This window comes from Ranitomeya variabilis, chromosome 2, assembly GCF_051348905.1.
Source record: "Ranitomeya variabilis isolate aRanVar5 chromosome 2, aRanVar5.hap1, whole genome shotgun sequence".
Lineage (NCBI taxonomy): Eukaryota > Metazoa > Chordata > Amphibia > Anura > Dendrobatidae > Ranitomeya > Ranitomeya variabilis.
The window spans coordinates 55,095,059-55,110,327 of NC_135233.1; the positions used below are offsets into that span (position 1 = coordinate 55,095,059).

At 40.4% G+C, this 15,269-nt stretch overlaps 1 protein-coding gene across 2 annotated transcripts in view; it reads right to left on the bottom strand.

Moving 5' to 3' along the window:
• KCNK12 (potassium two pore domain channel subfamily K member 12) overlaps positions 1-15,269 on the bottom strand; it is a 168,801-nt gene that overhangs the window by 13,772 nt on the left and 139,760 nt on the right. Inside the window, exon 3 of one of the 2 annotated variants that reach the window (XM_077292241.1) lies at positions 964-1,855. In XM_077292241.1, the coding sequence (XP_077148356.1) occupies positions 964-1,855 (892 nt within the window). Of the gene's footprint in view, positions 1-408; positions 1,856-15,269 lie in introns of those variants that run through there. The other variant, XM_077292242.1, reaches the window with a different exon arrangement.

Here is a 15,269-nt window from a genome sequence, read left to right on the forward strand (position 1 = left end):
ACCGTTTCTCTTTACTCATGAGATAGGTGAAATAATTAGCGTTGGCTAAGATCAGCTAATTTGTAAGTCATTTTCTAGGCTGTTTATTAAGATAGTAAATGTAGATTTAAAATCTATTCCAGTTAGTGTTGGCATCAACATCCAGAAAGGTTGGCAAATGCCGAAGCCTTCTACTGCCACTTACGGTGGTTTTATTTTCTCATGTGTAATTTCTCCTTCCAATTTCCAACCAACTGGTCTCCAGTCTGTAGTTTTTCTGCTATTGAAAATTCCCAGCATACCCAAACAGTCACCAGTTGGAGACCACTAGCCTATAGCGTACAGTGCCAAGAAGTGTCAGATGGACAGTCATATAAGTCTTAGTTGTAGATCCTTCTATGTCAAAGTATACACTACACGACGGCACAAACGGTAAATTGGCTTCATTGCATGTATTTATTTTGAAGCTGCAAAAACTATAATAACCTTAAAATAGAAGATTTTTGTCTACATTTTCCTCTGATATAAAATGACACAATCATAGTTTTTTTTCATGGCATCAAAGCCATAATCATTCACATTTGCAACAAAGGCAATTCCATTACACTCCAGCCATATCCTACGAGTACAGCTGGTCTGTAGAACCTGTAATGTGACTTGTCATTCTTAAGGCTATGAGCAATTGTAAAAAAAAAAAAGATAGACATTCAATAGCAAGCGAGCTTATGCTTTTCACCTTCTCGCAGTCAATTTAGCTAAAAGACGTAAACATATCAAGTTTTGCCTGAGAGGATAAGATTGATTGTTTCCATTTATGTATGAGATGCCAAAGGATGTTGATGAAATGGGAGAAATAATTTCAGTGCAAATAAAAAGGGTATTTCAATGGTTTGGGATCCAGGGATTTTTGACCATGAGTTTGAGCCTTTTTTTTCTTATTAAAAAAAAACTTATTGAAAATATAGAAATTTGAAAAGACTCTACCTAGAATCACTTGTTTCTGCCAACCTATTGTTCATGATGGCTAAAGCTCCGACCCCTCCTGAGAAGCCGTTTTGTCTTGTGTTGATGCACACAGTTCTAGGGTAACCATTGGCTGTTTCAGATAACTGCTTCTGTAATATGGCAAGAGACACTTTATTGGACGCTGTGAGGTCCCTCATGGAGATCATCTCCCCGGACAACCTCCTTCCTTCTGTGTCACTATCATAGTTTCCATCAGTCTCCATCGATAACTTGTTCCTGCGGAAACGAGCTCCAGGAGTGATGGCATTTCGTCGCCCAAGACGCGGGTTGGATTTATGGCACTTATTACAGCATCGGCACCGTAATTTTTTTAGAATCCAGTTTAAAACTTGCTTGATTACAATCGATATGACGTTAAAAAGTGAGTAAATGCAACAAACTCCCAAAAGTATAAACATGAAATTTCCAAACCTGTATAATCCCTGATATTTGTACTCGGCGTTTTGGCTGCTTACCAAATCTCCAAATCCAATGGTGCTAAAAGTGACGAAACAATAATACAAAGAATCAATATAATTCCACCCTTCCACTGGGGTATACATGGCTGATGCACAGCAAGAGAGAGTAATAGCAAAAATGCCCAGTATTAGCATAACATGGTAAACTGATGGCTTCCAACCAACAAGGCTGTCAACGTCTGATACAGATGAACCTCTTCGAACCGTTGGAGGTAGAAGCCCATTTCTTCGTAGTCGTCTTTCGTAACAAGCTTTCATTACAAATGCCAAGAGAGATATAATCCTTTCCAAAAAGAGGTTGAAAAACAGTATAGTACCAGCACATCCAAACAGGCCATAGAAGATGAGGAACACTTTTCCTGCTACAGTGGCTGGCGTTGTCATTCCAAAACCTGCAATGGTAAAAAAATGTATAATTATACATTAGAAGCCCATGAAATATTTATTATTTTTACAATAATTAAAAAAAACCCACCTTTTATACCAATATAATTTCATGCAACATGCTTTGAAATGCAAATTGTATTTTTTTGTCGAGATGTTTAAAGTAAAGCATGTCATTGGTGGGAATTTGCTTCTTGTCATCACGTTTGAAATGGTTTAGTAATGTAATATATGATCCTTCACTAAATCCAGACTCTCATACAATAATGGGATCCAATGGTTTCTATAGCCAATTAATTGTCAATAGGCTCTTTTGACCCCCATACACATTAGATGAAAGTCAGCTGAACCTCTCCTCCGTCCCACAGCACCCCCTCCCTCTCCATTCATCTCATCTGAAGACTTCATCCCAAACCTCACCACAGTCTTCATTCCAACCCTAACCCATCTCTTCAACCTATCACTAACAACTGTTTTCCCCTCAAGCTTTAAACATGCCTCAATCACACCTATACTCAAAAAACCCTCTCTTGATTCATCCTCTGCATATAGCTATCACCCCATACCACTTCTCCCCTATGCCTCAAAACTACTGGAACAACACGTCCATCTTGAACTGTCCTCCCACCTCTCTTCCTGCTCCCTCTTCGACCGCTTTCAATCTGGCTTGTGGCTGCATCACTCCACTGAAACTGCCCTAACTAAAGTCACCAATGACCTATTAACTACCAAAGCCAAACAATACAACTCTGTCCTCCTCCTCCTAGACCTGTCCTCTGCCTTTGACACAGTGGACCATTCCCTACTATTACAGACCCTCTCATCTCTTGCCATCACTGACTTGGCCCTATCTTGGATTTCGTCGTACCTAACAGAACGGACATTCAGCGTCTCACACTCGCACACCACCTCCTCACCTCATCCTCCTAGGGCCTCTGCTCTTCTCCATCTATACCTTTGGCCTCGGACAGCTCATAGAGTCTCATGGCTTTCAGTATCATCTCTATGCCGAAGACACAGATCTACATCTTTGGACCAGATATCACCACCCTACTAACCAGTATTCCACAATGTCTGTCCGCTATTTAATTTTTCTTCTCGGCTAGATTTCTAAAACTTAATATGGACAAAACAGAATTCATCATCTTTCCCCCATCTCACTTGACTCCCCCAACAGACCTATCCATTAAAGTAAATGGCTGCCCACTCTCCCCAGTCCCACAAGCTCGCTGCCTCAGGGTAATCCTTGACACTGCTCTCTCCTTCAAACCACATATCCAAGCCCTTTCCACTTCCTGCTGACTTCAACTCAAAAATATTTCCTGGATCTGTACATTCCTAAACCAAGAATCTGCAAAAACCCTAGTCCATGCCCTCATCATCTCCCGCCTTGACTACTGCAACCTCCTGCTCTGTGGCCCCCCCTTAACACTCTCGCACCCCTCCAATCTATTCTAAACTCTGCTGTATGACTAATCCACCTGTCCCCCGCTATTCCCCAGCCTCTACCATCTGTCAATCCCTGCACTGGCTCCCCATTACCCAACGACTCCAGTTCAGAACCCTAACTATGACATACAAAGCCATCCACAACATGTCTCCTCCCTACATTTGTGACCTCGTCTCCTGATACTTACCTGCACGCAACCTCCGATCCTCACAAGATCTTCTTCTATATTTCTCTCTTATCTCCTCTTCCCACAATCGCATACAAGATTTCTTCCGCGCATCCCCAATACTCTGGAACTCTCTACCACAACATATCAGACTCTCGCCTACCGTGGAAACCTTCAAAAATAACCTGAAGACCCACCTCTTCCGACAAGCCTACAACCTGCAGTAACCACCGATCTACCCAACCACTGCACGACCAGCTCTATCCTCACCTACTGTATTCTCACCCATCCCTTGTAGATTGTGAGCCCTCGCCAGCAGGGTCCATTCTCCTCCTGTACCAGCTGTGACTTGTATTGTTTAAGATTATTGTACTTGTTTTTTTATCATGTATACCCCTCCTCACATGTAAAGCGCCATGGAATAAATGGCGCTATAATAATAAGTAATAATAATAATAACCTGCTCATTTTGGCAGGACTGACCATCTACTGTGCTTGGGGCCTCCCAACTGTCTCCTGAGAGATGATGTTGAGTAGAGAGGTTGGGCTGCTGAAATGTCAATGACTGATCCTGTTTTTATGAGAAATTAGCAGGAAAGGTGGAGTCTGGCAGTAGTTTTCTCCTCTCTCCCCATTATATCAGGAAGACTGGAGAAATAGTTGTCTATCAAACGCATGTTCAGCCGAAGGTTGTCTCATGTGTATGGCCTGCTTTAGAATCACTTCCTCTGGTCTGTACAAGGAACATCAGTTAATTACTGCCTGTGATCCTCACTCATTGCTCGCAAGAACAAAGAGTCCACCATGCTCTTGATACCGAATTATAACACTATGGGCCCTAAAAGTTTACAACTGGCGTTGTGATTTCCAGTCTTAATGAAGGTTCAAGCCTCTTAATGAATCAGTCACATCTAACAATTGCCGTGTTCCTCTGCCAAAAAGGTTACTCCAATATTTTTTGGTTGCCGCAACATTGCATTAAAATGCAATAACGGGCAATCAAAACATAGTATCGACATCAATATTGTATCAATAAAACCAACAGTTCGGCGCACAAAAAAAGAGCCCTCATCCAGCCCCAGATCCCGAAAAATGGAGATGCTACAAGTCTTGGAAAATGGCGCCATTTTTTTTTAAAAACAAATTTTGGATTTTTTTACTACTTAAATAAAAAATAACCTATACATGTTTGGTATCTACGAACTCGCAATGACCTGGAGAATCATAAAGGCCGGTTAGTTTTAGCATTTGGTGAACATGGTAAAAAAAATAAAAAAAATTGTGGAATTGCAGTTTTTTTTGCAATTTCACCGCACTTTGAATTGTTTTCCCATTTTCCAGTACACTAAATGGTAAAACCAATGGTGTCGTTCAAAAGTACAACTCGTCCTCAAAAAAAAAGCCCTCACATGGCCATACTGATGGAAAAATAAAAAAGTTATGGCTCTGGGAAGAAGGAGAGCAAAAAAAGACATGCAAAAATGGAAAAGGGCCCGGGGTGAAGGGGTTAACCCCTTAAGCCCGTATGACGTACTATCCCGTCGAGGTGGGGTGGGCCTTAATTCCCGGTGACGGGATAGTACGTCATACGCGATCGGCCGCGCTCACGGGGGGAGCGCGGCCGATCGCGGCCGGGTGTCGGCTGCATATCGCAGCTGACATCCAGCACTATGTGCCAGGAGCGGTCACGGACCGCCCCCGGCACATTAACCCCCGGCACACCGCGATCAAACATGATCGCGGTGTACCGGCGGTACAGGGAAGCATCGCGCAGGGAGGGGGCTCCCTGCGGGCTTCCCTGAGACGATCGGTACAAGGTGATGTACTCACCTCGTACCGAACGTCTTCTCCCTGCAGGCCCCGGATCCAAAATGGCCGAGGGGCTGTATCCGGGTCCTGCAGGGAGCACTTCCGGGTCGGAGCAGGCTGCAGATGAAAGCTGCAGCCTGCTCCGATGAAAGTATGATCGCGGATCTGATAGAGTGCTGTGCACACTATCAGATCTGCGATCTGTGATGTCCCCCCCTGGGACAAAGTAAAAAAGTAAAAAAAAAAATTTCCACATGTGTAAAAAAAAAAAAAAAAAAATTCCTAAATAAATAATAATAATAAAAAAAATATTATTCCCATAAATACATTTCTTTATCTAAAAAAAACAAACAAAAACAATAAAAGTACACATATTTAGTATCGCCGCGTCCGTAACGACCCAACCTATAAAACTGGCCCACTAGTTAACCCCTTCAGTAAACACCGTAAGAAAAAAAAAAAAAAAAACGAGGCAAAAAACAACGCTTTATTACCATACCGCCGAACAAAAAGTGGAATAACACGCGATCAAAAAGACGGATATAAATAACCATGGTACCACTGAAAACGTCATCTTGTCCCGCAAAAAACGAGCCGCCATACAGCATCATCAGCAAAAAAATTAAAAAGTTATAGTCCTCAGAATAAAGCGATGCCAAAATAATTATTTTTTCTATAAAATAGTTTTTATCGTATAAAAGCGTCAAAACATAAAAAAATGATATAAATGAGATATCGCTGTAATCGTACTGACCCGAAGAATAAAACTGCTTTATCAATTTTACCAAACGCGGAACGGTATAAACGCCTCCCCCAAAAGAAATTCATGAATAGCTGGTTTTTGGTCTTTCTGCCTCACAAAAATCGGAATAAAAAGCGATCAAAAACTGTCACGTGTCCGAAAATGTTACCAATAAAAACGTCAACTCGTCCCGCAAAAAACAAGACCTCACATGACTCTGTGGACCAAAATGTGGAAAAATTATAGGTCTCAAAATGTGGAGACGCAAAAACTTTTTTGCTATAAAAAGCGTCTTTTAGTCTGGTTTCACACTTGCGTTTTTATCTGCATGCGTTTTTTAAAAAAACCGCATGTGTGAAAAAATGCATGTAAACGCGGTAAAACGCATGCGTTTTTATAGAAAAACACAAGAAAACAAGAAAAAAACAAAAAACCCTAACCCTACCCCTAACCCTACCCCTAACCTGAAATACGTGGCACTGAAATACGTGGCACTGAAATATACGTTTATATACGTATATACGTATATAAGTGCCACGATATTTCAGTGGCCACGTATATAAGTGCCACGTATTTAAGTGCCACGTATTTAAGTGCCACGTATTTAAGTGCCACGTATTTCAGTGCCACGTATTTCAGTGCCACGTATTTCAGTGCCACTTATTTCAGTGCCACGTATTTCAGTGCCACGTATTTCAGTGCCACGTATTTCAGTGCCACGTATTTCAGTGCCACGTATTTACGTGCCACGTATTTACGTGCCACGTATTTTTCAGTGCCTGAAATACGTGGCACTGAAATTCGTGGCACTGAAATTCGTGGCACTGAAATATCGTGGCACTGAAATATCGTGGCACTGAAGTATTTACGTGCCACGTATTTTTCAGTGCCTGAAATACGTGGCACTGAAATACGTGGCACTGAAATACGTGGCACTGAAATATCGTGGCACTGAAATACGTGGCACTGAAATACGTGGCACTGAAATACGTGGCACTTAAATACGTGGCTCTTAAATACGTGGCACTTATATACGTGGCACTTATGACTGTCAGAAAATGTTCAGTAAACGGTTAGGGGTGAGGTTAGGGGTAGGGTTTCAGGTAGAATTGGGGAGCTTCCACTGTTCAGGCACATCAGGGGCTCTCCAAACGCGACATGGCGTCCAATCTCAATTCCAGCCAATTCTGCGTTGAAAAAGTAAAACAGTGCTCCTTCCCTTCCGAGCTCTCCCGTGCGTCCAAAAAGGGGTTTACCCCAACATATGGGGTATCAGCGTACTAGGGACAAATTGAACAACAACTTCTGGGGTCCAAGTTCTCTTGTTATCCTTGGGAAAATAAAAATTTGGGGGGCTAAAAATCATTTTTGTGGGAAAAAAATATGTTTTATTTTCACGGCTCTGCGTTGTAAACTGTAGTGAAACACTTGGGGGTTCAAAGTTCTCACAACACATCTAGATAAGTTCCTTGGGAGGTCTAATTTCCAATATGGGGTCACTTGTGGGGGGTTTGTACTGTTTGGGTACATCAGGGGCTCTGCAAATGCAACGTGACGCCTGCAGACCAATCCATTTAAGTCTGCATTCCAAATGGCGCTCCTTCCCTTCCGAGCTCTGTCATGCGCCCAAACAGTGGTTCCCCCCCACATAGGGGGTATCAGCGTACTCAGGACAAATTGGACAACAACTTTTAGGGTCCAATTTATCCTGATACCCTTGTGAAAATACAAAACTGGGGGCTAAATTTCATTTTTGTGAAAAAAAAAAAATATTATTTTCACGGCTCTGCGTTATAAACTGTAGTGAAACACTTGGGGGTTCAAAGTTCTCACAACACATCTAGATAAGTTCCTTGGGGGGTCTAGTTTCCAATATGGGGTCACTTGTGGGGGGTTTGTACTGTTTGGGTACATCAGGGGCTCTGCAAATGCAACGTGACGCCTGCAGACCAATCCATTTAAGTCTGCATTCCAAATGGCGCTCCTTCACTTCCGAGCTCTGTCATGCGCCCAAACAGTGGTCCCCCCCCACAAATGGGGTATCAGCGTACTCCAGACAAATTGGACAACAACTTTTGGGGTCCAATTTATCCTGATACCCTTGTGAAAATACAAAACTTGGGGGCTAAAAAATCATTTTTGTGAAAAAAAAAAATATTTTTATTTTCACGGCTCTGCGTTATAAACTGTAGTGAAACACTTGGGGGTTCAAAGCTCTCAAAACACATCTAGATAAGTTCCTTAGGGGGTCTACTTTCCAAAATGGTGTCACTTGTGGGGGGGTTTAATGTTTAGGCACATCAGGGGCTCTCCAAACGCAACATGGCATCCCATCTTAATTCCAGTCAATTTTGCATTGAAAAGTAAAATAGCGCTTCTTCCCTTCTGAGCTCTGCTATGCACCCAAACAATGGTTTACACCCACATATTGGGTATCAGCGTACTCAGGACAAATTGTACAACAACTTTTGTGGTCTAATTTCTTCTCTTACCCTTGGGGAAATAAAAAAATGGGGGTGAAAAGATCATTTTTGTGAAAAAATATGATTTTTTATTTTTACGGCTCTGCATTATAAACTTCTGTGAAGCACTTGTTGGGTCAAAGTGCTCAACACACATCTAGATAAGTTCCTTAAGGGGTCTACTTTCCAAAATGGTGTCACTCGTGGGGGGTTTCAATGTTTAGGCACATTAGGGGCTCTCCAAACGCAACATGGCGTCCCATCTCAATTCCAGTCAATTTTGCATTGAAAAGTCAAATGGCGCTCCTTCCCTTCTGAGCTCTGCCCTGCGCCCAAACAATGGTTTACACCCACATATGGGGTATCAGTGTACTCAGGACAAATTGCACAACAATTTTTGGGGTCCAATTTCTTCTCTTACCCTTGGGAAAATAAAAAATTGGGGGTGAAAAGATCATTTTTGTGAAAAAATATGATTTTTTATTTTTACGGCTCTGCATTATAAACTTCTGTAAAGCACTTGTTGGGTCAAAGTGCTCACCACACATCTAGATAAGTTCCTTAGGGGGTCTACTTTCCAAAATGGTGTCACTTGTTAGGGGTTTCAATGTTTAGGCACATCAAGGGCTCTCTAAATGCAACATGGCGTCCCATCTCAATTCCAGTCAATTTTGCATTGAAAAGTCAAATGGCGCTCCTTCCCTTCCGAGCTCTGCCCTGCGCCCAAACAATGGTTTACACCCACATATGGGGTATCAGCGTACTCAGGACAAATTGCACAACAATTTTTGGGGTCCAATTTCTTCTCTCACCCTTGGGAAAATAAAAAATTGGGGGTGAAAAGATCATTTTTGTGAAAAAATATGATTTTTTATTTTTACGGCTTTGCATTATAAACTTCTGTAAAGCACTTGTTGGGTCAAAGTGCTCACCACACATCTAGATAAGTTCCTTAGGGGGTCTACTTTCCAAAATGGTGTCACTTGTTAGGGGTTTCAATGTTTAGGCACATCAGGGGCTCTCCAAATGCAACATGGCGTCCCATCTCAATTCCAGTCAATTTTGCATTGAAAAGTCAAATGGCGCTCCTTTGCTTCCAAGCTCTGCCATGCGCCCAAACTGTGGTTTACCCCCACATATGGGGTATCAGCGTACTCAGGACAAATTGTACAACAACTTTTGGGGTCTATTTTCTCCTGTTACCCTTGGTAAAATAAAACAAATTGGAGCTGAAATAAATTTTGTGTGAAAAAAAGTTAAATGTTCATTTTTATTTAAACATTCCAAAAATTCCTGTGAAACACCTGAAGGGTTAATAAACTTCTTGAAAGTGGTTTTGAGTACCTTGAGGGGTGCAGTTTTTAGAATGGTGTCACACTTGGGTATTTTCTATCATATAGACCCGTCAAAATGACTTCAAATGAGATGTGGTCCCTAAAAAAAAATGGTGTTGTAAAAATGAGAAATTGCTGGTCAACTTTTAACCCTTATAACTCCGTCACAAAAAAAAATTTTGGTTCCAAAATTGTGCTGATGTAAAGTAGACATGTGGAAAATGTTATTTATTAAGTATTTTGTGTGACATATGTCTGTGATTTAAGGGCATAAAAATTCAAAGTTGGAAAATTGCGAAATTTTCCAAATTTTCGCCAAATATTCGTTTTTTTCACAAATAAACGCAAGTTATATCGAACAAATTTTACCACTAACATGAAGTACAATATGTCACGAGAAAACAATGTCAGAATCGCCAAGATCCGTTGAAGCGTTCCAGAGTTATAACCTCATAAAGGGACAGTGGTCAGAATTGTAAAAATTGGCCTGGTCATTAACGTGCAAACCACCCTCGGGGCTTAAGGGGTTAAAGCAATAGGGCAGATTTACTACAAATATATAACTTTTGTACAATGTAAACAGCTTAGAAATTCTTAAAATGTGACAATTTTGCACACCTGTCTAATTGAACTACCTATTAGTTGCCTGACCCTGTGTTAGAAAATTGCTGCAAAATATTGGTGCACATTGTGTAGCCACAGCCTAAAGGGAACTTGTCAGGTCCCCTTATTATTTCCAACCGCTGATATAGCAGCATATATAGGGATTTCTTTAGTCTGAAAAAGTGTTTCATTGGACGAACTAACAATGCATTTACTGAAAAAATGAACCTTAATCCTGCAGCTTTGCATATGGTAATAAGGCAGGACTAGTTGTGTGGGTCGTCTCTTCCCTGGACTAGTCTTGCTTCAGATCTACCAATTACACCTTCCTTACCATAGCAAGGAGTTTACAGGTGGAGGCAATGTGTCCCACAAGGCATTAGCAACCATAGCAATACCGAAAGCAAAATAACTGTGCCAGGACAAAAATTCTACAATGATTAAAAGATTCAAAGTTTTAAGATGCAAAATTATAAGCTGTCAAAATAATATAGTATATACTTAGTATCGAGAGATGTTCTCAATATGATTAGTCATACAGTCACCTCACCATGAAATTATGCTTACAGACATAAGAAAAGTAAGAAGTAAATCCCACAAACACAAATGGTATAGTATATTACATTGCTGAGTACATCAAATGAAAGGAATCATTATTTAAGGAGATACAGATAACCAAATATATCAGCTGCAGACTACAAGAAAAAGTAAGATATGAATGTTTATAGGGATACTCATCCACCAGGCACCCGACGCGCGTTTCACAGTTGCTTTGTCAGGGATCCCTGAGTGAGTATCCCTGTTAATGTTATTATTATTCTTTTGTTTTTGGTATTAGTACAGGGGAAGGTATGCCCTGTCAGAATAATCCTGCCTCATTAGCATATGCAACACTGCAGGATTAAAGGGAACCAGTCACCAGAAAAAAATGCTATTAACATGCAGATATGGGGTTAATCTGCAGGTTAATAGCATTATTAACCTGCCTGGCACCAGAACCTTATCATGGTAACAATAGGTCACTTAGGGTACCCATGACTAATACTAACAATCCAGCTGGTGCACATGAGCTGTCATCCAGTGATTTTTTATCTTCAGAACCCAGAAACTAAGGAAGCGCCACATAAGAGGGAGATGAAAGAATCAGAAAGAGAGGAAGAGGATACAGGAATCGGTCACCATAGTACAAACGGAACACCAAATGGAACGAGAAAAGATAATCCCTATGCAGACATTGGGAGAGCACAGTACAGGTAGACTGCAGATTGTCAACCTATCCAATTACCAACTGTCTGATATTGAAAGATCGTTCCTGTCTCAAGGGTTGTCTTTTCCGCCAACTAAGGTCTCAGATAAATTTACTCTTGTCAAAGACTTGTATCTCTTCTCTAGGCAATTAACATTTAAACTGCTGTACCATCAGCCTAGTATTATTGATAGCCTACCTGGGGATGAAAAACAGGCCTGTAGAGATTTAGTTGAACTACTACAGGAAAATGAGAATCCTGACATTAAGATTAAAAGATTTACGGGGAAATTACCTTCTCAAGCTACCCCTTCTTTCTCTTTATTTCCTGTTATCCAGATTTTTTTAAATACCGTCTCTAGAGAAATTAAAGATCTCAAACTAGATGCGAATAGGTATAATAATTTGAATCAAGCCGAGAGACCAGGGCTACAAGGAATTAGAATCAGAACATTGTTATACATGAAGCCAACAAAGGAGGTAATGTGGTCATTTGGCCCACAGACATGTATGTCCGTGAGGCTAATTGTCAACTTAGTAACTCGACATGTTATCTCTTGTTACATTCTGACCCTACCTCTTCCTTTAAGACCAGGTTGGATGATGTCATACAGAATGATTTGCGGCTAATATATTGAATCGGAAAGAATTGGACTTTCTCACAAACTAGCAGCCTAAGGTTCCTACACTTTACATGCTGCCTAAAGTGCACAAAACTCTACTAGATCCCCCAGGTAGGCTGATAGTTGCAGGTATTGAGGGCCTCTTCGAATGGTCTTGTATTTATGTTGATTCTTTTTCTTCAGCCTCTGGTGTTTCATCTCTTGATTCATTCACTCGTGACTCGGCACATCTCATTCAACCGCTTGAAGTGGTGGTCTCTCCAAACATGATTTTGATTACATTGGATGTATAGTTGTTGTATTCTAATATTGGATATGACCTGGGTATCTGAGCAATATCTTACTTTCTGGACAAGCATTCTTCTGGTGACAGGCAGCATGACTCCTTCCTTCTTTTTCTAATGTATTTCATTCTGGATAAGAACTATTTTGTATTTGATCGAAATTTCTACAAGCAAATATCTGGGACTGCAATGGGGGTGCGATGCGCCCCTTTGTACGCTAACCTTTTTTTAAGTTAATGGGATGAAACAGTTTATCATCTACAGGCGTTTATGAAGTTTGCTTTTCGTTGGTATAGGTTTATTGACGATGTTCTGCCTTTGTACTGGACCTTTTTTGGATTCAGACCACCATGTTAGCTTTGGGATTTACACCATTGGCATGTTAGCTCTTTATGTGTAGGTATATAGGTCTTTTTTCAGGGCTCTATTGCACTAGCAGCACTTTAAAAAAATATTTAAAATTGAGAGTCCTCAGTGGTTGATACCTTTTAATGGCTAACTGAAAAGATGGTAACAAATTGCAACCTTTCGAGACTACTCAGGTCCCTTCATCAGGCATAGATGAATAGAAATTCTGAAGAATCACATATTTATGCACAACACAGCACAGCAGAGCCCCTGGATCAGCATTGTGCCATTTCCCCTATTCTTGTCAGTTGCTGGTGAGCATTATTTTACATGTATTTATTTGCAGACCATATGGTCATACTACGGTAGCACTTTAGTGACAGTATGTTCTCCAGCCTTATGTGTCTCTGTCAAGTATGGGATGTGTGGCACTAGCGATCTTTTCATTTTCATCCTTTTGCAACTTTATAATTATGTCTTTTGTACTTATTTTTACTATATATATTTACAATAAAATATCCTTTTACACCTACTTACTCCCTTGTTCTCCGAATTTTTCTACTTTATAATTTATGTATTATGCACTCCTTAGTCATACCCTTTTCTTGATTATGGGCAACAAAACTCTATCATTGCTTTTGTTCTTTTTATATCTGTGACAGATCGTACAGGGTTAGGGGTGTGTTGACTTCACTCACCTCTGGGGAGGTGAGGTGAGGTGTGATTTTTAAGTGTTTTTAATTGTTGTTGGTAGTCTGTGTTATAAAACAAACCCAAGAAGAAAAATAACCATTTAAAGTTCACCCGCATTGCTCACAACCTCAGTGGGGGAGCATAGAGACAGGGGGGAACACAATTAATTGAAAAAAGGACACTCCTACTGCATAAAGAACCAGAAAGAATTGGAGTACATGTCCAGAAAAATATACCAAATTTTATTAAATTACACAGATAACAAAGCAAACATATCACAACACTTAAAGACATAAGTATATAAATTCAAATGAGGTGGGTAGCACAGACCAAAAACAACCAGTGCTGTCCATCAACAACGCCATATATATACAAAAAATCACATGCATAATGCAAAATATATAAAAGGGCACAGAGTCAAAGGGAAATATGTTGGGTCGTATAGAAAAAACACCGTGCAGCCCTGTACACAGGCTAGCACCCAAATAGCTGTATATTCAAACCCATCCCCATCCTCTTACCACAGTATTGGCGTCAGACCTGGACAGCACCGTTGCCCCAACGCGCGTTTCGCGTCAGCTTTGTCAGGGGGCGGTGCTGTCAAGTGTCTGGCGCTACTATTTATCATGCGCCCAATCTAGAACGCTCCGGTCCACCTGTAGCGGCGCATGTTCAGGCGTCATTCAGCCAGGAACCGCATCGCAGGCGGCATCCAAGATGGCGCCGCGGTCCTGAGCGCCGTCGCAATGACGTCACTGAACCGTAAGCGTCATCAATTGGCGCCGCCCACAATGCCCCGGGACCAAAACAACGCCGAGCATGCGCACAGTGGATACAGCTGAGTAGATTACATCTATCAAGACGCTACTCGCGATCGCACACAACGATCGCACATACTACCAAAAAGAGACCATTAAGTGGAAACAGGGAGCAAGAAAGATGAAACGGTAAAATATTTTAGACATTTGATAAAAGACAAGGACTCAAAAATCGCCATTCTTATTACTACTGCGCTCAAAAAAATATTATAAAGGAGAGAAAATTCATATGTTTTAAAAAAAATACAAATAAAAAACCTAATATATAAATATTATTTGATTATGTGCATATAAAGGGCCATATACAGCCAATCTTAAAAAATTAATAGCTACATATAAAACCAACAGACAATGTGAAGGCAGCTCAACCCACCATATAGAGAAAAAAAAAAAAAAAATATATATATATATATATATATATATATATATATATATATATATATATATAGATAGATATAGTGAAAAAAGGGGAAAAATGTGAAAGGAATATAGAAAAAAACACAATAAATTGTGAAAGCACAAAAACAAATACTTATTCAGTCACAAAAATTAGTGCAATAAATACCATGAATACAAAAAGACAGCTACAATGTAACATGTTACAACTATACAAGCCTATAAAAATAAAAATAATAAAAGGGTAACAATTATTACCAAAAAACTTTTTTTATACAGTCATCTCAGAAAGTGTTAATAAAGGTGCAAATTAGTGACAAGAGAACACACTAAAATTATCATTTTAATCCCCCCCTCTCTTTTTTTCTTTTTTCTCTCCTCTTTTTTTCAGATGTTTAAAGAAATGGAGCGCCACAAGCGAACAAAACCCCCAATCCAGTCAGTCCGT